Source organism: Macrobrachium nipponense, chromosome 23 (assembly GCF_015104395.2).
Source record: "Macrobrachium nipponense isolate FS-2020 chromosome 23, ASM1510439v2, whole genome shotgun sequence".
Lineage (NCBI taxonomy): Eukaryota > Metazoa > Arthropoda > Malacostraca > Decapoda > Palaemonidae > Macrobrachium > Macrobrachium nipponense.
Window position 1 is genome coordinate 30,193,292 of NC_061090.1, and position 25,168 is coordinate 30,218,459.

Below are 25,168 nucleotides of genomic sequence, written 5' to 3' on the forward strand. Positions count from 1 at the left end.
ATTGCTTGCTTTGCTTGCTTGTTAATATTCACGTTTAACTGTGCATAACGTATAGTAATACATTTGCCTTTGATACCTAGTTTAAACGACTGACATCTTTATGTATACGTGGCATGCAAGCAAATAAAAACCTCAAACACACTAGACATTACCTATGAAAAGACCGCGTGAACGTACTTTCAAGAATTGTGGATTTGATGTTAGCTTGTATGTGAGTCCTATACAAACTTTCATCTGAAAGCCACCAAATTCTCACTCATTCCGAAAGGCTTAGGACAGAACTCACAGAGGCAAGAATGACCTATTTCTAGCGTATTGACCTAACAACTGGCCCCAGGCACCGGTAAAACATGAATATTAACAGGCAAACAAGGGGATGGAGCCGCCCTTCAAAAGGCAAATTCAATATTTGCGTCGAGGGAACCTACTGGTATCTTTTAAAACCGCCCTCTTCGTTCGCTCAGCCCTTACGAGCCCCTCAACACCCTAAGGGAAAGAGCTGATACATTTAAAGACTGTTTTTTTTTTTTTTTTTTTTTTTTTTTACGACAGGGAAATGTACCTGACGAAGGATCATGAAATATGATTTATAAATTGGCCCAAGATCATGACGTTCACACAACTTGCTTTCTCTCTCTCTCTCTCTCTCTCTCTCTCTCTCTCTCTCTCTCTCTCTCTCAGTAAAACCTGCTCCTAGAAATAAGTGAGCACACGATGTCTCCTCGGATGGACTAATAAGTCTTTGAGACGTCCCAATCCTTGTAACTCCTTGTAACTCTCTCATAAAAAAATAAAGGTATTTTAATTTGGAGCTATCCGGTGTCAGGCTCCATTTTCTTTCTTTCCCTTTTTCTTCTGCTGTGAGAGAGAGAGAGAGAGAGAGAGAAGAGAGAGAGAGAGAGAGAGGAGAGGTTAGTCAGTAAGAATACAGATGGAGAAGGCAGTCTTTCGTTTTTTATACTTCAAAGAGCGAACGTTAGCAACGTAACGAGAGAGAGAGAGAGAGAGAGAGAGAGAGAGAGAGAGAGAGAGAGAGAGAGAGAGAGAATGCTTAGTCAACAAGAATAAAAAAATTGTTTAGAAGAAATAAATATTACCAAAAACAGCGTATGACTCATGACCCCTATTTTCTGCAAAGTTGCAAAACAGAAGATGGCCAACACCCAACACTCTCTCCCTGGCACTCAAACGTTTTTATTATTTTTCTAAAGGAAATTCTCGTAGGCGTTTAACGAGAAGACTTAAAATACATTTCCTTCCCTGGTCGAAATCCCTTAAGATCATTCCTCTGGCTCCACTTAATACCACGAACGATGGAAGAAGAAGAAGAAGAAGAAGAAGAAGAAGAAGAAGAAGAAGAAGAAGAAGAAGAAGCCTTTAGATCGGCTCCTTTGATTTCCCCCAAATGAGATCTTCAATTGCCTTTCCCTCTTCGGGATTCGTGGCCACGCGGTTGGTTACCTGTCATTAGTTAACCAATCAGGCGGTGTGTTTGTTAATTGGCTGTCTAAGAGCAGGGAGAATAGAGTGGAGAATGAACTGACACTTGATATCTAAAAGGGAGGAATAATCATTTATGAAAATAAATTTCATAGTGGCATAAAACTTTTAAGTAACAATTTACGAATAATAACTTATTGATTGATTGATTTATTGATTGATTGATTGATTATGAAATTTAGGTCTTGAGGACCAAACGCCGCAATCCATCAGGATTATTCAGTGCCAAAAAAAAAGCCCCCGAAAAAGTTTTTTCGAAGAGAAAAATAGCCTATGATTGTAGAAAGAAAAATACCAAAAAATTTATATGGAAAATTATAAAGAATATATAAAAAAAATCCCCCCCCCCACAATTTTTAAGAGAAAAATAAGCTATAATTTTATAAGAAAAATACCCAAAAATGTCTATGGAAAATTATGAAAAATAAATTGAATAAAAGTATTCCAAAAAGGCAAAGAGCTTCGGGCGAAATGTCATGACCAGGAAAATAACGATGAATTAAATACCATGCGCAAGAAACTCTCATCCTTATGCTCTTGTTGACATAAGGGGGAACATTTTCCATTCCCAGTTTTCTGGGATTCAGTGCAACAGTCACTGATCCTAAAAAAACGTTTTTTTGAAAAAAAAAAAAAAAAAAAAGCTTATCTTCGTTTGTTTTTAACCTTGCACTGTTATTGCGACATCTTCCTTCTCTCTCTCTCTCTCTCTCTCTCTTCTCTCTCTCTCTCTCTCTCTCTCTCTCGTTTCTTCCCTTCCTAGCCCCATTTTTTATTTGCGTCTTGCGACGTTTTCCTTGTAAGCGCTTCCTTCTGAACGTTTCTTAAACGTTCTTCCCTTGTTTTTCGAAACGCTGCTTTGTCTGTCCTTCGAGACGGATTCTGCAAGAGGACAGATTTCTGAAGACTGTTGCTTCCGTAATTTTTTATTTTTTTATTTTTAACAACAAAGTTTACGAAAAGAATACTTGGTTTCTGCTGGTATTCAGCTTCGTCTGACATAGTTCAAAGTCTCTGAAGCCCCATGTCGACAAACTTGCTCCTTTTTTTTTCTTAGTTTTTTGTGAAAATACTGGACTTTAGCAGCTGGGAGTCTTTGTTTATCTAAATTACTCACTCCATGAAGTTTAAGTATTATTAGATTATAATATACATTATTTACTTTTTTTTAATATCCTACTTTCGTATTGGAGAGCCATAATATATCTGAGGATTTATATAAACTCAAGTCACATACATACACACGTATATTTATACATATATAATTATATATACATATATATAGTATATGTATATATATATAAATATATATATATATATATATATATATATATATATATATATATATATATATAATATATAATATATATAGTATATATATACGTATATATATATATATATATATATATAATATATATATATACTATATATATATATGTATATGTATATATATAATTAATTATGTATACTATACACATGTGTATGATGTGTATTGAGTTTATATAAATCCTCAGATATATATTACGGCTCTTGTATACGAAAGTAGAATAATAAAAAAATAAAAGTCGAAAACATCCCTCATACCAAATTCATACAATAAATATAATATTTTCTAGGAAAATTCTTGCCAGTCTCTCTCTCTCTCTCTCTCTCTCTCTCCTCTCTCTCTCTCTCTCTAAATCCCTCAAACAAACATAGAAATCCCTCAAAGGAAACTGTGTCGGGGAAGGACTGGATAAATCCATATTGTTGTTGTTGTTGTTGTTGATGGAGGGGATTAAGGTGGCCTTATGCTTGCTGGACCATCCGGATTGCACCGGAACCTGGACTGGAAGGGGAGGGGGGCCGGGAAGGGGATTACAGGGGAATACAGTAGCAGCAGCATCCCCCGCAACTGCACGGATTTATGCCTCTCTTCATAAACAATTGGGAAAGGGGTAATATTGTGATTAACGCTGGAAATATATAAAAGGATTTATTTATTTCTTTCTTTCTTTATTTATTTATTTATTTATTTATTTATTTATTTATTTATTTTGTTTAAAGGGTTATTGGAGACACAAAGATAGGCAGAGAGACAGACAAGCAGAGAAAAGGTAAATGCAAACAGGCAGATAAAGGATAAATAATGACAGGTAGACAGATATGATAAATATAGACTGACGGATAGAGAAATGGTAATTACAGACAGAGAGACAGATAAATGATAAAATAAAGAGAAATTGTTAATACTGACAAATAGACAGGCAGACAGGGAAAGGTGATTGGGGACACACAGACAGACAGAGAAAGGATAAATACAGACAAACAGACAGATGTGATAGACAGATAGACAGACAGACAGACAGAGAAAAGGTAAATGCACACAGAGAGAGATAAATGGTAAATACGGGGTAATTGTTAATACAGACAAATAGAGAGATAGACAGACAAAGAAATGTATATACAGAGACAGACATTCAGACAGAGAAATGGTAAATACAGACAAAGAGATTATTAATAAAGACAAATAAACAGACAGCCAGAGATGTGGTGAATATAGACGAAAAGACACATAAATCATAAATACAGACAGAGAAATTGTCAATGCAGACAAATACACAGACAGACAAATAAATGGTAAATACAGACACAGACAGACATACAGAGAAATTGTTAATACAGACAAATAGACAGACAGACAGAGAGTCGTTAATACAGACAAAAGACAGACAGACAGCTAAATGGTAAATACAAACCGAGAACAAATAAATGCATACGCTAGATTTTGCAACTCATGTTAAAGAGGAGAGAGAGAGAGAGAGAGAGAGAGAGAGAGAGAGAGAGAGATGAGTTACGCAGATTACAGTGGTGTCCCCCACTAACTAACCCCCCCAAAAAGTGGGGGTGGTGGGCGGGGGAAGAGATTAAATATGCAATATGAAAAATAATGTTAATTCTGGGGGAAAACATTCCATGGATGAAAAATAGTATATCCCATTTCGGTCCATGAAAAGAATATGTGACATATTTCTTTCGGGGAAAAAAAAAAAAAGAATATGTGATGAATTCGAACTATTCTGCTACAGAACTTTACCTCTATTTTTTTCTCTCTCTCTTTTTTTTTGTATCTTTCAGCACAAACACGAATGAATACATGAAAGGCTGTATTGAAAGCTGTCCATCCATAGAACGTATCGCTGTATTTCCAGAGCATTGCGGTGCGTATTTCGAATCAAACTTGTTTCGCTGACGTATATTTTTTTCCCCGCGCCCCATGTAAATTGTTCCTTTTATGTAAATGTAATGTACATAGATGCGGGCTATATTGGAGGTGGATATGAAAGGCGGTCGCTCTGTTGAATTCCTTGTTTACAACCTATTTTGACAGGAGCGCGAAGAGAGAAATCGTGAGACTGAGTTATATGAATTTCAGAAAGGACTACGAATATTTGCTGGGCACTGGAATGGAATGGAATGGAATGGAATGGAATGGAATGGGATGGGATGGAATATATAGAGTTTAGGCCAAAGGCCACGCACTGGGACCTATCAGGTCATTCAGCGCTGGAAAGGAAATTTATAGTAAGTAGGTGTGGAAGGCGTAACTGGAGAAACAAATTCACAGTTATGTAAATGTACATACATTTAAATTTAAAACTTTAAGGATAGCTTTCGGGAAACTGATAAGGGGAACCGGACAGATTCCCGATAGCTATCCTTAAAGTTTTGAATTGAAATATATGTACGTTTACATAATTGTGGATGTGTTTCTCCATTGGAAGACTCGTGCTACTATGAGGATTTTTTCATTAATGAATCAACTGTTAGGAGAGGGCGGATAGCAAGATGGAAGAAAGAGAATATGAATGGAAGTACAGTAAAAATATTGCCTACAGCGCATCGCGTGAGGTGCACTGATGGCACTAACCCCCCTTAGGGTATACAGAGTTGTTTATACACACATAAGTGACTTAATGACCATACACTAACCGGAATATGATTTCGCAAATGAGGCATCTACAAATCAATCAAAAACATCCTCATTAAAGTATATTAGAGCGCACCGTCCTTTTGAAATGGTGTGATTACGAAATATACGCGCCCATTTTAACGTTAATACGATGCCAGTATATTAATTCGGGTCCAATGAGCCAACTAATTGTTGTTATTAAAAAGGGTACAAAACCCCGGGTTTCATTACGAAGAGCAAAACCGGATTCGCAAAGTGATTATGATCGATTGGAATGGCTTTGTTTCTGTATTATTATTTTTTTTTATTTATTTATTTTTTTTTTTTTTTTTTTTTTTTTTTTTTTGCTCTATCACAGTCCTCCAATTCGACTGGGTGGTATTTATAGTGTGCATCCTGCCTCCCTAGGAGTCCATCACTTTTCTTACTATGTGCGCCGTTTCTAGGATCACACTCTTCTGCATGAGTCCTGGAGCTACTTCAGCCTCTAGTTTTTCTAGATTCCTTTTCAGGGATCTTGGGATCGTGCCTAGTGCTCCTATGATTATGGGTACGATTTCCACTGGCATATCCCATATCCTTCTTATTTCTATTTTCAGATCTTGATACTTATCCATTTTTTCCCTCTCTTTCTCTTCAACTCTGGTGTCCCATGGTATTGCGACATCAATGAGTGATACTTTCTTCTTGACTTTGTCAATCAACGTCACGTCTGGTCTATTTGCACGTATCACCGTATCTGTTCTGATACCATAGTCCCAGAGGATCTTTGCCTGATCGTTTTCTATCACTCCAGGTTGGTGCTCGTACCACTTATTACTGCAAGGTAGCTGATGTTTCTTGCACAGGCTCCAGTGGAGGGCTTTTGCCACTGAATCATGCCTCTTTTTGTACTGGTTCTATGCAAGTGCCGGGCATTCGTTTGCTATGTGGTTTATGGTTTCATTTTTCGTATTGCACTTCCTGCATATGGGAGAGATGTTATTTCCGTCTATCGTTCTTTGAACATATCTGGTTCTTAGGGCCTGATCTTGTTCCGCTGTTGTCATTCCTTCAGTTTCCTTCTTTAGCTCTCCCCTCTGTAGCCATTGCCATGTGTCATCGCTGGCTAGTTCTTTAGTCTGTCTCATATATTGTCCATGGATTGGTTTGTTGTGCCAGTCCTCTGTTCTGTTTGTCATTCTCCTGTCTCTGCATATTTCTGGGTTTTCGTCTACTTTTATTAGTCCTTCTTCCCATGCACTCATTAGCCACTCGTCTTCACTGGTTTTCACATATTGCCCCAGTGCTCTGTTCTCGATGTGGGGACAGTGAGCCGCCCTGGAAGATCCCTCTCCTGATATTAACCTCTGCTAGTCTTATTCCAGAGCTTGTAAGTATTGTATTCCAGTTGTGCATTGTATTTTTGAGGAAGCTGATGGTGTTTTCCTCTGCCCCATATATTTTCAGGCATTCTATTAGCCATGTGTGTGGTATCATGTCGAAGGCTTTCTTATAGTCTATCCATGCCATGCTTAGGTTGGTTTTCCTTCTCCTACTGTTCTTCATTACCATTTTGTCTATCAGGAGCTGGTCTTTTGTGCCCCTACACTTCCTTCTGCAGCCTTTCTGTAGGTGTGGGATGGTGTTTGTCTCCTCTAGGTAGTTGTATAGCCTTTCACTGATGATGCCTGTTAGTAACTTCCACATTATTGGTAGGCAGGTGATAGGCCTGTAGTTACTGGCTGTATTTCCCTTACTCTTGTCTTTTTGTACTAAGGATCTTCTTCCTGTGGTCATCCATTTGGGTGCATGGTGATTTGAGATACAAAGCTAGAGTTGTTCTGCTATTCGTGGGTGTAGGGCCTTGAAGTTTTTGAGCCAGTATCCATGGACTTCATCGGGACCTGGGGCTTTCCAGTTTGGCATTTTCTTTAGTTGGTGTCTGACTGTGTCTGTCGTGATCTCTGTGAATCTTTGTTTTATTCTCCCTGTTTCTTCTTCCTTGACTTCCTGGAGCTATGTTGCATGTTTGTTGTGTGACACCGGACTGCTCCATATGTTTTCCCAGAGTCTCTTACTTGGTTCGGCTTCAGGAATTTCTTGGTGGTTGTCTTCCCCTCTTAGTTGGCTGTATAGTCTTTTCTGGTTGGTTCCAAATAGTTTGTTCTGTTGGTATCCCTTATTCCTGTTTATGTACCGTTGGATCTTATGTGCTTTGGCCTTAAGCCTCTGTTTTACATCTTCTATTGTGTTGTTTAGTCCCCTCCCTTGTACTTTGTATCTCTCGTTCAGTTCCTCCCTTGTTTTCTTGCTTCTTAGCATTTTTTCTGCCATCTCTTTCAGTTTACTCAAGTCAGCTCTCATCACTATGATTTACTTTTCCAGGCGCCTTTATTATTATTATTATTATTATTATTATTATTATTATTATTATTATTATTATTATTATTATATTATTATTTATTATTAAACCCTTAATAATAATTATCCTTAGTACTATCATTCATAAGCTATTTTAACATGCATTTTACATACGTAATCATATATTTTCGTACAGGAATTTTTTTTACCGTCCTGTAAAGGTTTTTTCTTATTCCTTTTCAGATTTAAATCTCTTGTATATATATATATATATATATAATATATATATATATATATATATATATATATATATACACGTATATATGTAAAATATAAATAAAGGTTTTTTGCCACGAAGGAAAAAATGAAAAAGTGAGATAGCTAAGTACTTTCGGTCCTGTTCGGACCCTTTACTGAGGCAAACTGATTTTACAAAGAACAACATAGTCAAAAGAAGGCTTAATATACAAACTGACACTACCAGATTAGCCATAAGGGTGATTTTCACTCTACAGACAGGAGGAGGAGTCATAGGCTAGCCACACCTTGAAGGATACCCGCAGTAAACAAGTGATTCTTCCAGAAAACAGTACATTTTGAAAAAAAACACGGGAGCATATACAATTTAACATCATGAATTTTGTACACAAATTTTCCCAACAAAAATTATTATTGAAAAGACGAAAGAAAATATAAATATATATATAGGAAGAGGAAGAGAGGGAGAGAGAATATCAGACCAGAGAGAGAGAGAGACAGAGAGAGAGAGAGAGAGAGAGAAAGAGAAATAATAACTATATACATGTGGGACTAATTTATTAGTTGTTCATTTATTTTTAGGTCCTTCATAAACATCTTACAAATATATGGGTCCAAATGGTACATTCCCAGACTAAGATTTAGGTTGTTTTTATTAGTGATTTGTATAATTGCCGATTCCAGTAAATTTCTTGAAACATAATCATTAGATCTAGCAATTACCGAGGTATCACCCCAATTAATACAATGAGATTTTTCACTCAGATGGATAAACAGTGCATTTGAAGTCTGGGCTGTTCTAACTGAATACATATGCTGCTTAATCCGAACACATAAATTTTTACTAGACTGACCAACGTAAAACGATGGGCAATCCTTACAAGGAATTTTGTAAATGATGTTGTTATTTGTTACGGGACTATTCTTAATTAGCATATCTTTAATGGTATTGTTATAAGAGAACACTACATTAACATTAAACGATTTAAATATTGATTTTATGGTTTCAAATCCACGAAAATAAGGTAAGCTAAGTACATTTTTAGGCATTTCTTTTCCATTAATAGCAACATTATAAAACTTTTTATGAGCTTTTTGATAACATAAATCAATTAAATAAGGTGGGTAGCAGAGATCGTTTCCTCTTTTTTATGTATTCTATTCTTTGTCCAGATATTGTGGACTCGTGATACGCAAAGCGCGTAGGAACACAGAAGAAAAAATTGAAATTTTAATATTAAGATGGTGGCCAGAATAAAATGTATATATGTTAAATTATTTGTGGGTTTTCTATAAATACTGAATTTGCATTGGAAAGATTCTCTATGTATTAATACATCTAGGAAAGGGATGACATTGTTATTTTCAATTTCAACAGTGAATTTTATGGATGGCCCTAAATTATTCAATTTAGACAGTAAATCATTTACAGCGATACCACCAGGTAAGACTACTAAGATATCATCGACATATCGGTACCATTTTAAGGGGATAAGTGTGATATTCGGGAGGTGTTGTCTCTCAAAAAATTCCATATATAAGTTTGAAAGGAGAGGTGATAAAGGGTTACCCATGGCTATACCGAATATTTGTTGGTAATATTCTCCATTAAAAATAAATCTGCAATCACAAATACATAACTTAAATTAAGAAATTATGTGACTAACGCGACATAGGCAATTCATGCAGTACAAGTTCATTACTTAAATATTCTAGCACAGTCAATAAGGACTTTTGTAAACAAAGAACATACATCAAAACTGACAAAAATATCGCTAGGGTTTAGTACAATGTTATTTAATTTTTCCACAAGATCAAGAGAATTCCGGATGTGTGAATTAGATACAGTTCCTAGTAGCGGGGATAACAGTTTAGTAAGATATTTAGATAGTTTATAAGTAATTTATCCTACAGCACTAATAATTGGGCGCATAGGTTTGTTTTCCTTACGAGTTTTGACTAGGCCATATAAATAAGGTAATGAGGGACACTTTACAGTTAACTTACACAAAAGTTCTTTTTTATCTTTAAGAATTTGTTTGATATTGATATTAAAGTTTTTTATTACTTGGTCCAACGGATTTTTTGTGAGTTTTTTGTAAGTTATTTCATCCTCTAGTAAAGTTTGCATGCTTTTTCATTTTTTCCTTCGTGGCAAAAAAACCTTTATTTATACATAGCATCACGTTTTATATACTTCGTGATCAAGTTATTCATATATAAATATATATATATTATATATATATATATATATAGATAGATATATATATATATATATAATATATATATAACTATATAATATATAATATATATATAGTTATAATATATAAATAAAAAATTATATATATATATATATATATATATATCTATATATATATACTTTGTATAATAAATATAATAAATATTAATATAGATTATTATAATAAATATATATAAAGATATAATATATATATATATATATATATATTATATACAGATTCTAGAATTCAGGGAATAGATTTCTATATGACAATAACTTCTCTTGAATGCATTATAATAATCTGAAGTTATTGTAGATGGTTGTTTTTTTATCTGGGCTATAGAAGGAGAGCAAAAATGTTCAAACTACGAATCAAAATATAAAATGTTACAAAAATAGAAAATATTCGTTTGAACTAAGATTAAAAAAAAACTTTACACAAACAAAATAAAAAATAAATAAAAATAGTTGTTTGAACTAAGAATGAAACAATAAAACTTTACAAAAATGGAAAATAGTCTTTTGAACTAAGAAAAAAAAACTTTGCAAAAATAAAAACTAGTCGTTTGAACTAAGAATTACAAAAATCATAAAAACAAAAAATAGTCGTTTGAACTAAGAATTACGAAAATTACAAAAATAGAAATAGTCGTTTGAACTAAAAATACAAAAACAAAACTTTACACAAAAAAGAAAATATTCGTTTGAACTAAAAATAAAAAAGATACTTTACAAAAATAGAAAAAAGTCGTTTGAACTAAAGAAATAAAACTTTAGAAAAATAGAAAATATTAAAAAAAAACTTTATAAAACTGGAAAATATTCGTTTGGACTTAGAATTAAAACTATCAAAGTGGTTAATAAGACTTTAATTACTTCCTCTGACGTCACTGAACTATGGAGGAATGTCATTAAAACCACTGATGACTTTGACCCGGGGTGGGAAATGCAATTATATGCGCGTGGTAAGGTCATGACCCGAGGTCATTCTGCTCTAAGAATAATTATTAATTCAACCCAGAATTATTGTTAATCACTTTGACTTCTGGAGTTATCATTAAATCTTTTATCCCATTTACATAGACGTAGGACTCCAATTATCATTCTACGCAATGCAGGACTCCATAGGATTCAATCTGTTATCCTAAGTCATAGGACCCCATAGGACTCCATTTGTTATTTGCAAATCGTAGGACTCCATAGGACTCCACCTGATATTCTGAGCATCGTAGGACTCCATCTGATATTCTGAGCATCGTAGGACACCATGGGACTCCACTTGTTATCTGGAGCATCAAAGGACTCTATAGGACTTCACTTGTTTTTCTGCAAATCGTAGGCCTCCATAAGACTCTAGTTGTTATTCTGAGCATCGCAGGACTCCGTAAGACTCCACTTGTTATCTTGAGCAACGTAGGCCTCCATAGGACTCCAGTTGCTATCCTGAGCATCGTAGGACTCCATTTGTTATCTTGATCATCGTAGGACTCCATAGGACTCCATTTGTTATTCTGAGCATCGAAGGCCTCCATAGGACTCCATTCGTTATCCGGATCATCGTAGAACTCCATAGGACTCCAGTTGTTATTTTGAGGATCGTAGGAATCCATTCGTTATCCTGATTATCGTAGGACTCCGCAGGTCAGATGAAACCCCACAAAGCTCAAAAGGAAAACGCGACAATCAATGACAGAGGGAAACACGAACCGAGGCAGAAAAAGAGGGCGCACTTTCCCCTCCCCGAGGAAATTGCCCTCCTACCTCGATGAGGGGGAATCGGAGAGGGAATGACGGAGGGCCGAGGGGAAAAGGCAGCAGAGATAGGAACAGAGGTAGGAAGTGGAACAGAAGAAGAAGAAGAAGGGGAGAGCCAAATCGGGTCATCGATAGTACAGTAATTGCAATCTGCTCACTGACACAGAGAGAGAGAGAGAGAGAGAGCGAGAGAGAGAGGAGAGAATTGGATTCCTTTTCTAAATTGTCGCAAACGGAGGCACCTGAGGAACGTTGTGTGTATGTGTGTGCGCGTTTTTTTTTTTGGGGGGGGGGAGAGAGGGGGGGGAGGAGGAGAGGGGGTGTTCGTTCGGGCATTTTTTTAATGCACGTATATTTTTCTTTATTTTTGTGAATTTTTAAATAATATATATATATATATATATATATATATATATATACTATATATATATATATATATACGTACATATATAATCATATATATATAATATATATATAAATATTATATATATATATATATCGTATATATATATATAAATATATATACTATTTAATATATTATTATATATATATACAGTATATATATATATATAAGATATATATATATATTAATATATATAATATATGCCACATAAAAACACCGTATCGTGCTTCTAAGAAATCAATAGAAGGATCCACAGTAATATCCTTGTCTATCTAGATCAAATATATTTATGGCAATATATTCAAAGCTTAAAGCTCTCGTCCATCCTCCTGTGGACTTGATCACTAAGTAAATGAGAGACATGGTATTAGTGAAGAATTCCAAATAAACATAAACAAACAGACCAAAAAAAGTTAACAAGGTTAAAATATGCGAACAAGTCATTGGGTCGTATTCCTTTCCATAATTCGCTGTGATCTTCGAGGCGGGACAAAGCACCAGTCTTCTTCCTGAATGACATCTTGAGGGTCGTTAGCCAAAAGGTTGTTTGTAGATCAGACTCTGGAACGGGCGAAGGGTGGTTATCCACATTATCAGATTGAAGGAGGCTGTACACATTTTTGAAGTTCTTAACTCTGCACCCTTTTGCAAATTTCTTCACTCAAAAGTAAATTGTTCTGTATTCCAGTATTCCCCTCAAAAGTGTCATTCAAAGTGATGAGAGCTCCTTCCACAATTCTCTTAGTGGTCCAATACGCACTCTTATAAATAACTTTTCCTCCCTTGAAGTCGATGGCATGGTCAGAATCCCAAGTATGCTTGGCAATGGCGCTGTAAACGTTGCCCAAACGGCAAGCTGCAATATGTTCACGTTCCCTCTGGTCCAGGGAACGACCGCTTTCACCAATATAGCATTTGTCACAATTTTTACATCCTATAACAGAGACTCCAACATCGGTGTTTGGTTTTCTACAACTGTTTTTGATAATTTTCTTTTTAAGAGTATTAGGGTATACGGTATACCCACGTCTTTCTTTTCTAATAATCTTAGAAAAGTTTCGAATAATCTTATAAAAGAAAGGCGTGGGTATACCGTAGCTTTTCAATACCCTAATACTCTTAAAAAGAAAATTATCAAAAACAGTTGCAGAAAACCAAACACCGATGTTGGAGTCTATGCTATAGGATGTAAAAATTGTGACAAATGCTATATTGGTGTGAAAGCGTCGTTCCCTGGACCAGAGGGAACGTGAACATATTACAGCTTGCCGTTTAGGCAACGTTTACAGCGCCATTGCCAAGCATACTTGGGATTCTGACCATGCCACCGACTTCAAAGGGAGGAAAAGTTATTTATAAGAGTGCGTATAGGACCGATTAGGAGAATTGAGGAAGCTCTCATCACATTGAATGACACCTTTGAGGGGAATACTGGAATACAGAACAATTTACTTTTGAGTGAATAAATTTGCAAAAGGGCCAGAATTAAGAACTTCAGAAATGTGTACAGCCTCCTTCAATCTGATAATGTGGATAACCACCCATCGCCCGTTCCAGAGTCTGATCTACAAACTACCTTTTGGCTAACGACCCTCAAGATGTCATTCAGGAAGAAGACCGGCGCGTTGTCCCTCCTCGAAGATCATAGCGAATTATGGAAAGGAATACGACCCAACCTGAACTTATTCGCATGTTTTAACCTTGTTTAATTTTTAATTTTTGTTTGTATATATAATATATATATATATATATATATATATATATATATATATATATATATATATATATTAATCTTAGATCATAGCGAATTATGAAAGGAATACGACCCAATGACTTATTCGCATGTTTTAACCTTGTTAATTTTTGTTTTATATATATATATATAGATATATATATATATATATATATATATATATATATATATATATACAAACAAAAAAATTAACAAGGTTAAAACTATATATATATATATATATATATATATATATATATATATATATAAAAATAATGTATTGTCTACAACACTATTTTAAATTTTAACACTTAAGCTCTGCTGATACATAAACGAAGCCTCTGAAAGGGGAAGATACACATAAGAATCGAGGAAAACAGAGGCGGGAACAGAATCCCAGAATATTCTTAAACTGACTAGAATCATATGCAGCCTTACGCATCAGTTAGTCATTTTTACGAAACGTAAACGTGAGATGAATCATAATTATTGTTTTTGAGCAAATAAGTAATCAAAAGGAAATACTCTAACTTCAATGCTAGACAGGCAATCGATAGAACAGACATTCGACATGAATTAATTGGGGGGAAAATGGGTGTTAAAATGAGCCCACCCGCAATCACCTTCTCCCCAAGTCATATTCCTTCAAACAACAACATAGCGGCCCCCACCCCCCGCCACACACACACACACACACACACACACAAACACAAAATCGACCTAATATGAACTCTAACAACAGAACGTAATATTCAGGCCATACTGATTGGCCATACTTGATTAATGTGTGTGTGTGTGTTCGCTTACGCATGAAATACTCGGAAAGTTTTTTTTTTTTCCTTTTTTTTTGGAATTGGAAAAATGAAAAACACGAGTCATGATTTGGAATTCATAACTGGGGGGATATTAACTTGAGAGCCAGTGATATGTGGTCGGTATTTTTCGAAGGGGAAAGAGCGATGTATTTGATGTTTTATGTTATTCACATCTGTTTATTTGAATAAAAGCGTCATTTCTATTTCCAGCGCGTGGCCATCATTTGACCCAACTTACATAATAGGTAGGTTTCAAACCTGTAGTACCCCTGCCCCCTTCACCCCTTCCATTTGCAAATAGACTCTACCTGGGTAAAAAGGACAGTCACCACAGTAGTACCTGCAAAAAAGGAACAACCTTTTCCAGTCTCCTTCCCCCTACATGTCGACTGTCATTCAGAGTTTTCCCAGGCAACTCTGGGTTGGTCAGCTAATATAAATTATATATAATATATATATATATAATATATAAATATATATATAGATTTATCTAAATAGATATACTATTTTTAATATATTATATATTATATTTATAAATCTTTATAGATTAAATATAAATTATGATAATTAATGTATAATACTATCTAATATAATATTATATATATATATTTATATATTAATATATATTTTGATTAGCTCGACCAACATGGAGTTGCCTGGGAAAACTCTGAATGACAGTCGACATGTAGGGGGAGGAGACTGGAAAAGGTTGGTCCCTTTTTTGACAGTTATTACTGCTGGTGACTGTCCCTTTTACCCAGGTAGAGTCTATTTGCAAATGGAAGGGGTGAAGTGAGAAGGGGTACTACAGGTTTGAAACCTACCTATATATATATATATATATATATATATATATATATATATATATATATATATATATATTAGCTGACCAACCCAGAGTTGCCCGGGGAAAAACTCTGAATGACAGTCTACGTGTAGGGGGAAGATGGGAGGAGGTTGTCCCTTTTATCCAGGTATGACTGGAAGGGGGAAAGGGGGTATAAAGGTTTGATACATACCTATTGTAATACATAAATATGTATACATATACCTATCTGTATATATAGAAAGAAAGCCGAGAAAGGTACAGAGGAACCGAGCAATAGTACCTCATACCCGGAGACCTCTCCTGAGATACCCAACCCATCCAAGATTACCTCCTTCAACCCGACCCAACCTAGGGCGTAGTTCCAAATCCTACAGAACTTATGCAATAACGTATCGCATTTACGCCAAATTTGGAATTTTAAGCCCACATCAGGAAGCCCCAGCAAGAGGTAATTGTGGCCGACTCATTCTAATTTTTATTCCAAGATTTTCCTGGGTCTCTGTCTCACTCCACATCAGGGGGGGAGGGGGGCAAATAGTCCGCTAATTGATTGCAATTAACTCTATCAACCGAGCTGCTGTTATCCGGATTCAGCTGGGATAATTAGACGTAATGAATGTGATAATTACGTCTCTGGGTAATTTTCAGATATATAATCTAGGCTTCAGTTATTAACAGAAGTCTTTTTTTTTAATGTTTGGTGAAAGTTATTTTTATAATATGTTTTAAGGCAAAAGGTCGTCATTGGCCTAATTAGAATGAGTAACTGTAGTAATTAAATGGTCATTATATTCATGCACTTATGCTGAAGATATCATTAATAATTTTTCATGCTTGTTTACAAGTTATTTTCCCGGTTTCCTGACCCAGATATATCAAATATTTGCAGTGATGTTATCGATAAATTTTCCATTTTTGTTAGGAAGTTACCTGTCAATTTATTGATCAAGATATACTGGTGACTCTCACGTCCAGAGAAAAAATTAAATATAGACTTCACGGACTTCATAAAACGTCACGAATATAACTGCAATTTTGCATCATTTTTAATCACCAGCATTTTTGGTCCCGGATATTACGAAAAGACTCTATACGACTCAAAGGCGATTATCATCAACTCAGCCGTGAGTGAAAGAACGCCTCTCAATATCTGAGATCGAAGAAGACGAAAAACAAAAGTGGAAAAATTCGAAGGGAAAATGGCTTCACGTGATTCAGAGATCATGGATTTTCGATAAAATTGGAGGCTAAAAGCGTGTGTCCTTTCAGGTGAAGTCTCTTTAATGATAAGTGTTGGCGATTTTAATCCTTGAGAAATTGTGGACGAGAAAACTGTCAATTAAATTAGCTAGAAAAGTAAAAGAATTTGAATTGTGTAAGAAAATTCGGAGAGTTATTAAAACCAATAACCCTGCTGGTTTTATCATCAGATATCTTCAGAATCAAATATATTAAGGAATTTAATGGAATTTAATAAAGGAACCACATTAAAAAACATTGAATTTGACTAATCCATTTAGATTTTTTTTCTTCAAAAATTCGACTTTTCCTTCATTAAATCCTATACACATTACAACGAATCGTAAAGCCACAAGATTTTGACGCCAAATGGTTCAATAAGCAGTTGTTTCGTCACCACGCAATGAAAATAAATCTTTTTTCAAAAATAAAAAATAAAAAAAAAATAAAAAGAATAAAAACAAGACGAATAAGCTTCTCAATGGCATCTTGTTCCGTGAACCGAAAGACATAAGAATCCCCGAGAGGATCGTCCCGTAAAGTTCCCGAATTAAGGGGGGGGGGGGGTGGGGGGGGGGGGGGCGTCTGGCTAATTAGTATCTAATTAAGATATCGCTTCACGGCATCATTATTTCGAGGATTTCCTTCCAGGCAGCTGAGTGAGAGCTGGATTGAGGGAAATATCTCGAGGGAAGGAGTAACGTCGTCCAATTTAATAATTACTGAAACAAAATGCATCCGATTTAATAATTACTCAAACAAAATACATCCGATTTAATCATTAATAAAAGAAAATACATACGATTTAATAATTACTATAACAAAATACATCCCATTTAATGATTACTAAAACAAAATATATCCGATTAATCATTACTAAAAGAAAATACAACCGATTTAATAATTACTGAAACAAAATACATCCGATATAATCAATACTAAAACAAAATACATCCGATTTAATAATTACTGAAACAAAATACATCCGATATAATAATTACTCAAACAAAATACATCCGATTTTATCATTACTGAAACAAAAGACATCCGATTTAATCATTACTAAAACAATATACATCCGATGTGATCATTACTAAAACAAAATATATCCGATTTAATAATTACTAATGCAAAACATTGCCCACAAACAACTTCCAAAACGAGATTTATCTTTTTTTCTCTCTCTAGAGAGAGAGAGAGAGAGAGAAGAGAGAGAGAGAGAGAGAGAGAGAGAGGTGATACCAGAAAACAGGACTATATCAGGAGAAAAATTACCATCAACTCAAATTTGCAACAAAATTTACAATCCAGGACGAAAAATAAAAAAATAAAATAAAAAATAAAAAACATATTATTCTTCTATGGCAGACGAAAAAAAAAAAATAAAAAAAAACGAACGGTGCTGAAACAACCACTTTCCAAAATGGAAATGAAAGAAAATCCGATAAAAGTGGCACAACAGAAATCAATTGGAGAATGGAAGGTAGGGTGGGATTGCAAAAGATCGTGGGGGGTGGGGGTGGGGGGGAGTCTGAAAGGGTGAACGCCCCAAATCACGGCGAGAGAATCAAGGTGGGATTTCATCATTGTGTGGTCACGTCAACTCTAGAGGAGGTATACAGGTTATCCAAATGTACATTTTTTAATTCAGTTATTAGCAGGTAAGTAAATCTTCCCCTATAGGAGCAGTGGACGATATTACCTCTTCCCAGATTAACGCTGCGAAAATCGGTGATATTCTGATTGGTCAATTCAGTTATGATTTCCTCCAATCATCTGCCAGGTTTTAGAAGTGCTGTTCTGCTTCTGGGTTTTTCTTTTTTGAAAGTTTTTTTCGGCAACTGGTTGTTTTTCCTTTTTTTCTGGTTCTGTATTTTTTTTAAGTGTTTTTCTGCTGCTGGTTCTTTTCTTGTGCTTTGTTTTTTCAAGAGTTTTTCTGCTTCTGGTTCTTTTCTTCTTCTTTTTTTGAAGTGTTTTTCTGCTTCTGGTTCTTTTCTTCTTTTTTTTAAGTGTTTTTTCTGCTTCTGGTTCTTTTCTTCTTTTTTATTTTTTTGAAGTGTTTTTCTGCTTCTGGTTCTTTTCTTCTTTTTTTGAAGTGTTTTTCTGCTTCTGGTTCTTTTCTTGTTTTTTAAGTGTTTTTCTGCTTCTGGTTCTTTTTGAAGTGTTTTTCTGTTTCTGGTTCTTTTCTTGTTTTATTTAAGTGATTTTCTGCCTCTGGTTCTTTTCTTGTTTTTTAAGTGTTTTTCTGCTTCTGGTTCTTTTCTTGTTTTTTGAAGTGTTTTTTCTGCTTCTGTTCTCTTGATTTTTAAGTGGTTTTTCTTGCTTCTTGGTTCTTCTCTTGTTTTATTTTGTGTCTTTGTGTGTTTTCCTTTGGTTCTGTTCTGGTTCTTTTCTTGATTTTTTATGTTTTTCTGCTTCTATTTTTCTTTCTTTTTTTATTTTGTTTTTGAAGTGTTTTCCTGCTTCTGGTTCTTTTCATTGTTTTTTTTTATAATCTGCTTCATTACTAAAACATCACTCATCAAAAAATCATCCTAACTTAAAAGTTTAAACCGTTAAACGAGCGCAAAGACAAACCACAATCCACAACAACCCAAAAATGGTAGTAACATCGATTACCTCTCCTATAGAACACATCTCGTGGCGCTCGAAAACCACCACCATCATCTCGCAGGTGATGAAGGACCTCATCTGAAATGACGAATCGTCTCCTCTTGTTAATGATGAGTTTACCTGAAGCCTCCCACAGCATCATGGGGGCTCATTAGGGAACTCTTTGAGACCCTAATTAATCCGCTAATGAATCGGAGGTCGTTTGTAATTATAGGACTCTGGTTTCCCTGATTGCATCCTAGGAAGGATTCTTTTGCGAGGAAGATGTAGAGGTCTGAGTTTCTATGGGGTTATTATTTTTCATTTCGTGTCCTCGTTTATCAGGGATGACAGCTCTAAATCAAGGGGAGAGAGAGAGGAAGAGAGAGAGGAGAGAGAGAGAGAGAGAGAGAGAGAGAGAGAGAGAGAGAATGTTCCACACACCGAGGTTCAACTTAGATATGATAATGCAAAGACACATCAAAACAGGTTAATAATTTAAGTTATATATATATTATATATATATATATATATATATATATATATATATATATTTATTTTAAATCACGAAAAAGGTCAAAACGTGATAAACATACGAACAAAGTTACAGAACTGTTCATCTTTTTCGCTTTGTCTTCAAATTACTGTTTAAATTGAAACGCGGCAAATATTTTCGACCAGGCTCTCTCTCTCTCTCTCTCTCTCTCTCTCTCTCTCTATATATATATATATATATATATATATATATATATATAATATATATATATATATATATATATATATATATATATATAGAGAGAGAGAGAGAGAGAGAGAGAGAGAGAGAGAGAGAGAGAGAGAGAGAGTATAAAGCTAAACTCCCGCACCTCAACCTACTAGATCAATCCAGCAACAAATGACGCTCGAATCCATGACGATCAGGCCGTGTTTTCTGCTCCATTAGCCGGAAGGCTGCAATTATTCTCCATTGTTCGCCCCATTACCTGCAATTACAGACTAATGGGCAGGAAAACTGTTGTAAGTCCATTGACTCGACCATTGACTCGAAGGCTTCGGGAAGTTTGGCTTAATCTGCAATTATTCAAAGTGTCGCGTTGCCGATGAATTAAGCCATTTGAAATGGGCTAAGTTTATCGTGAGACAGCTGGTTAATAATCTCTTGCTTTGTCATACACAGCATATTTAATTTCTATGGATTGAAACTGAATATATAATTCAGGCCATTTTAATTTTTATGAATTGAACTGATTGTATAATGCAGGCCATTTCAATTTTGATGAATTGAACTGAATATATAATTCAGGCCACAAGCGACCAATGAGGTCATACATAGCAATTCCTTAGCACTTATACGCAGCAATCCTTAGCACTCATACATAGCATAGCAATCTTTAGCATTCATGCATAACCATCCTTAGCACTTATACATAGAAATCCTTAACATGTGTGCATAGTAATCCTTTGCACTTATACATAGCAATCCTTAACATTTGTGCATAGTAATCCTTTGCACTTATACATAGCAATCCTAAGCATTTATACATAACAACAGCAATCTTAGCATTTATGCATAATAATAGATGGAAATAACTTTCGCTGATTATACGGTTCTGCGACGACGCAATATTCCTAACAATTGTATTGGAACTTGGAAACTACTACTACAAGACTTTTTTTCCATCAAAGCAAAGAGTTCCGAGGGTTTGAATAGCTCTTAACCCGGGAACAGCTGAATAGACGAACAAGGGGCTACTCAGCTGTACCAAAGAACGGTATCGTGCTCAGCGTCTTTGTTGGTCAATATCACTTAGGCCGCGATCACCAGACAGCAGCAGACTTCTTCTTCTGACACCAAAAGACAAGATTTCCTATCCCTCTACTTGCTATACGGAAGGATCTAGGTCTCTCAGGATATTGGGTACAGGATATTTTTTGGTCAGCGAACACTTGTATAGTTGATCCAATATCTCCCTGTAATTGGACAGGCGAGACGAGGAGATCTCCTCTATCAGTTCACCCGCTACAGGAAGACCAAGCTCCTGGAACTTGGAGAGCCCCCGACAATGGACATGAATCGCTACCGTTTCCAGGACGCCGTCGAGGACAAAGAGAACATCATTTTCAGAGAGACGCGGCAGACAGTCAGGGCAGCCAAGATCCACCCAGACAACCATTCCAGACGGGTGGGGGGGAACCCCCCTTGCCTTTTTACGCAGCCGCCGAGAGTCTCTCACCTCCTTCGGTCCACACCTGGACCCCTCCCCCCACTTCTGCCTCGAAGGCCAAGAAGAGGAAAAACAGCAACGGCAACAGCGACGACAAGAAGGCGAGAGAGTCGACCGAGCTGAAGACGTCTGGAGCGAGGAAGTCGCCTTCGCCCCCTTCCTCGGAGGAGGACGAGGGCTGCTGCCCCCAGAAACGTCCGCCCCCTAGAATGGCCGACGAGGACACTGTCTTCTCGTGCCTCACCTGCTTCAAGAGATTCGACAACGTTTGCGACCTTCAGCTGCACGTGAAGACCCACAAGGTTTACCCGTGCGCCTTCTGCGGGGCAGAGTACAGGGACCACAGAGCCCTTCGGATGCACCTCTTCAATCATCCCGCTGAACATGAGGCTGAGGAGTCTGTGTCCTCTGACTGAAAATGACTATCATTTTTGGGGGGAGGGGGTGGGCAGTGTAGGTCAACTTAACTACATGTCCAGTATTTTAAGGTTTGGTATGTGTGAACTTCAGTACAAATTTTGAGTTGCAAAACACCTTGTACTCACAATCGAATGCTGAAAGTCATAATATACTTTTTTAATAAAAATAGGCAACCTTGCGATATATGCCAGGCATTTTCATACATTCATGTACTAGGAAATTTCCTTGACATATTAGAAAGACTAATATGGTTCTGAAGAGAGACTATGCAACATATTTTCCGAAAGACGAAGAGCTGCAACTTGTCATAACAAAATAAACTGAATTTTAAAGACTATTGGACTTTCTCTTGTAATCCTCATTCCTTGACACCTTCCTGTCATTTTAAATTCATAAACAGTTATACATCATTCATATACGTATATTCTAATTCAACTATGGATAGAAAAGCTGCTCATTCAAATTACCTATAAACCATGACTTGGCATATTAAGATGGTAAGTAGGGACCATTAAAACAAATAAAAATAAGCAAGATAATTACATATCGATACACCTGTAATTACAGAATTACACCCTGTTAAAAGTCCAAATAAACAGAAAAAATAAACAAGCAAGATAATAATCGATGATCATTACTTAACGATGCACCTGTAATTACAGAATTACACCCTGTTAAAAGTCCAAATAAACAGAAAAAATAAATAAGCAAGATAATAATCGATGATCAATACATAACGATAATACAACTGTAATTACAGAATTACACCCTGTTAAAGTCCACTATTGAAATGCCCTTTCTAATCAAATCGAATGACACCAGAGAGAGAGAGAGAAAGGAACGTCTTCAACTCGAGAGAAAAGCTGCGGCCGTGAGTAATCGTTCAACCCCAAGGCAATGTTTGCCAAGTACATAGAGACCCAAGGCTGCATTTACAAGTGAGAGTTCATTCTCCCGCGCGTGGTTTATCAGGGCAACGGATGTGCACACAGAAAGAAAGGGAGAGAGAGAGAGAGAGAGAGAGAGAGAGAGAGAGAGATGAAAGCTATCTCTCATAGACTTAATTCAGTACCATATCAGAGGGGTTTCTGGGAATTCTCCAACAGAAACTAGTTCTCGCACTTTCACAATCATGCAGTTAAATACAAATAGAGAGAGAGAGAGAGAGAGAGAGAGAGAGAGAGGAATGATGTAAAACTTATGTACGATTATAATAATTTACAATCATGCAGTTAAATACAGAGAGAGAGAGAGAGAGAGAGAGAGAGAGAGAGAGCAGGAACTGGGACACCTCTTTAACTTTACGACGAAAGTATTTTGAACCAAGGATCATATGGGTTCTTTTAAAGGCAGAAGGAAAAGTGTTGGGATTTAATATTCTTTCCTTTTAACCTTATGATTAATAACGAGTAAAACGTTTCACGTAATTCAAGGTATCTAAGACATTTTTTATAGCCGAGGCTTTTTGTTATATGCTATTATAAGATTCTCGTAATTTATATAAACTCCAACTCGCTTAAAAATTCGTTAATTCTAGAGTATATGAGTATATATACAATTTGTTTTTATATAACACTGTGCTATAGTTACTCACTCCATTAGCTGCCGCAACTATTATTTAAAGATAAATATGAAACAACATTAGTTTACTGAAGGCAGATATATTATTCTCTTCTTTTTCCAGCTTGCCACAACCAGCCATGACCCATAACAATCGACCAACAATCAGATACTTATATCGCTTATTAAAACAACATTAAAGACAATCCCATTCCACCCCTCACCTGCCGTTGTTCAGGAATCTCTGAGAAAGAGAGAGAGAGAGAGAGAGAGAGAGAGAGAGAGGAGGTGGGTTGCCGAAGAGGAACAAATGGCCGCTATTTTGCGCTCACTACAATCGAAGCCTTTTGTTAGAAGATGCAAAACATAAAATCTTGTCAAAACGTTGCAGATTCATTCCTCTTGCCATTGTTGGCACAAATAGGTATTTGTTACAGCACCTGCTGGAAATGTTTTATTCATAGACTGAGTATGAGTGGACATATATATCTGGGCTTAAAAGGACATGAATATACACCGCTTTTGAGAGAGAGAGAGAGAGAGAGAGAGAGAGACGCGAGAGAGAGAGAGAGAGAAGGACTCTGATCAACTTGTCTTCTACTGTCTCATATCCGTCGAGGAGCTTTTAGAGAGAGAGAGAGAGAGAGAGAGAGAGAGACTATGATCAACTTGTCTTCTACTGTCTCATATCTGTCCAGGAATTAGACTTCTATATTAGTTATTTAATAAAAAAAAACTTCTTGGGGATTTCTATGTTAGTTCTATGTTAGTTAATAAAAAAACTGCTTACGGATTTCCCTGACAAACCTTCATTCTTATTTAGTTGCGGCAATGAAGAACGTGTTTAGGAAATTAATAAGAGGAAACATTACGTTGCATGAAGGGTTCTAATCGGACTTTGATCCAGCCTCTTCAAAGTCCCCTCTAGTCAGATAAGAATTCTGTACTTGTAGAAGCAAAATCAAACTGAAATCCAGGGGATATTGGAAGGAAACCTGATCTGGACCAGGTTCTATAAAAGAATCCATGGATCTGGACACAATATAATAGGAATCCGGGTCTGAAATAGTCTAATAGGAACCAAGGATCTAAAATATCTAATTGGAATCCAGGATCTGAATGTCAATAACTGGAACCCTGGATCTTGGAATACAATTCTTATGGAATCCAGGATCTGAAATAGTCTAATTTCGAAAACCTGGATCTGGAATACAATCTAATTGGAATCCAGGATCTGAAATAGTATAATTGGAACCCGTCTGTCACAATCTATGGAATAGGCAATCTTATTGCCCTTGGAATCCAG

The 25,168-nt window shown here is 35.9% G+C and overlaps 1 protein-coding gene across 1 annotated transcript in view; it reads right to left on the bottom strand.

Moving 5' to 3' along the window:
• Nucleotides 1-11,902, bottom strand: part of LOC135197487 (uncharacterized protein DDB_G0284459-like) — a 39,428-nt gene extending 27,526 nt beyond the window's left edge. The window contains exon 1 of the mRNA XM_064224555.1: nt 11,689-11,902. Coding sequence (XP_064080625.1) covers nt 11,689-11,902 — 214 coding nt within the window. The remainder of the gene's footprint in view (nt 1-11,688) is intronic.
• Between the last annotated feature and the right edge of the window lie 13,266 nt (nt 11,903-25,168).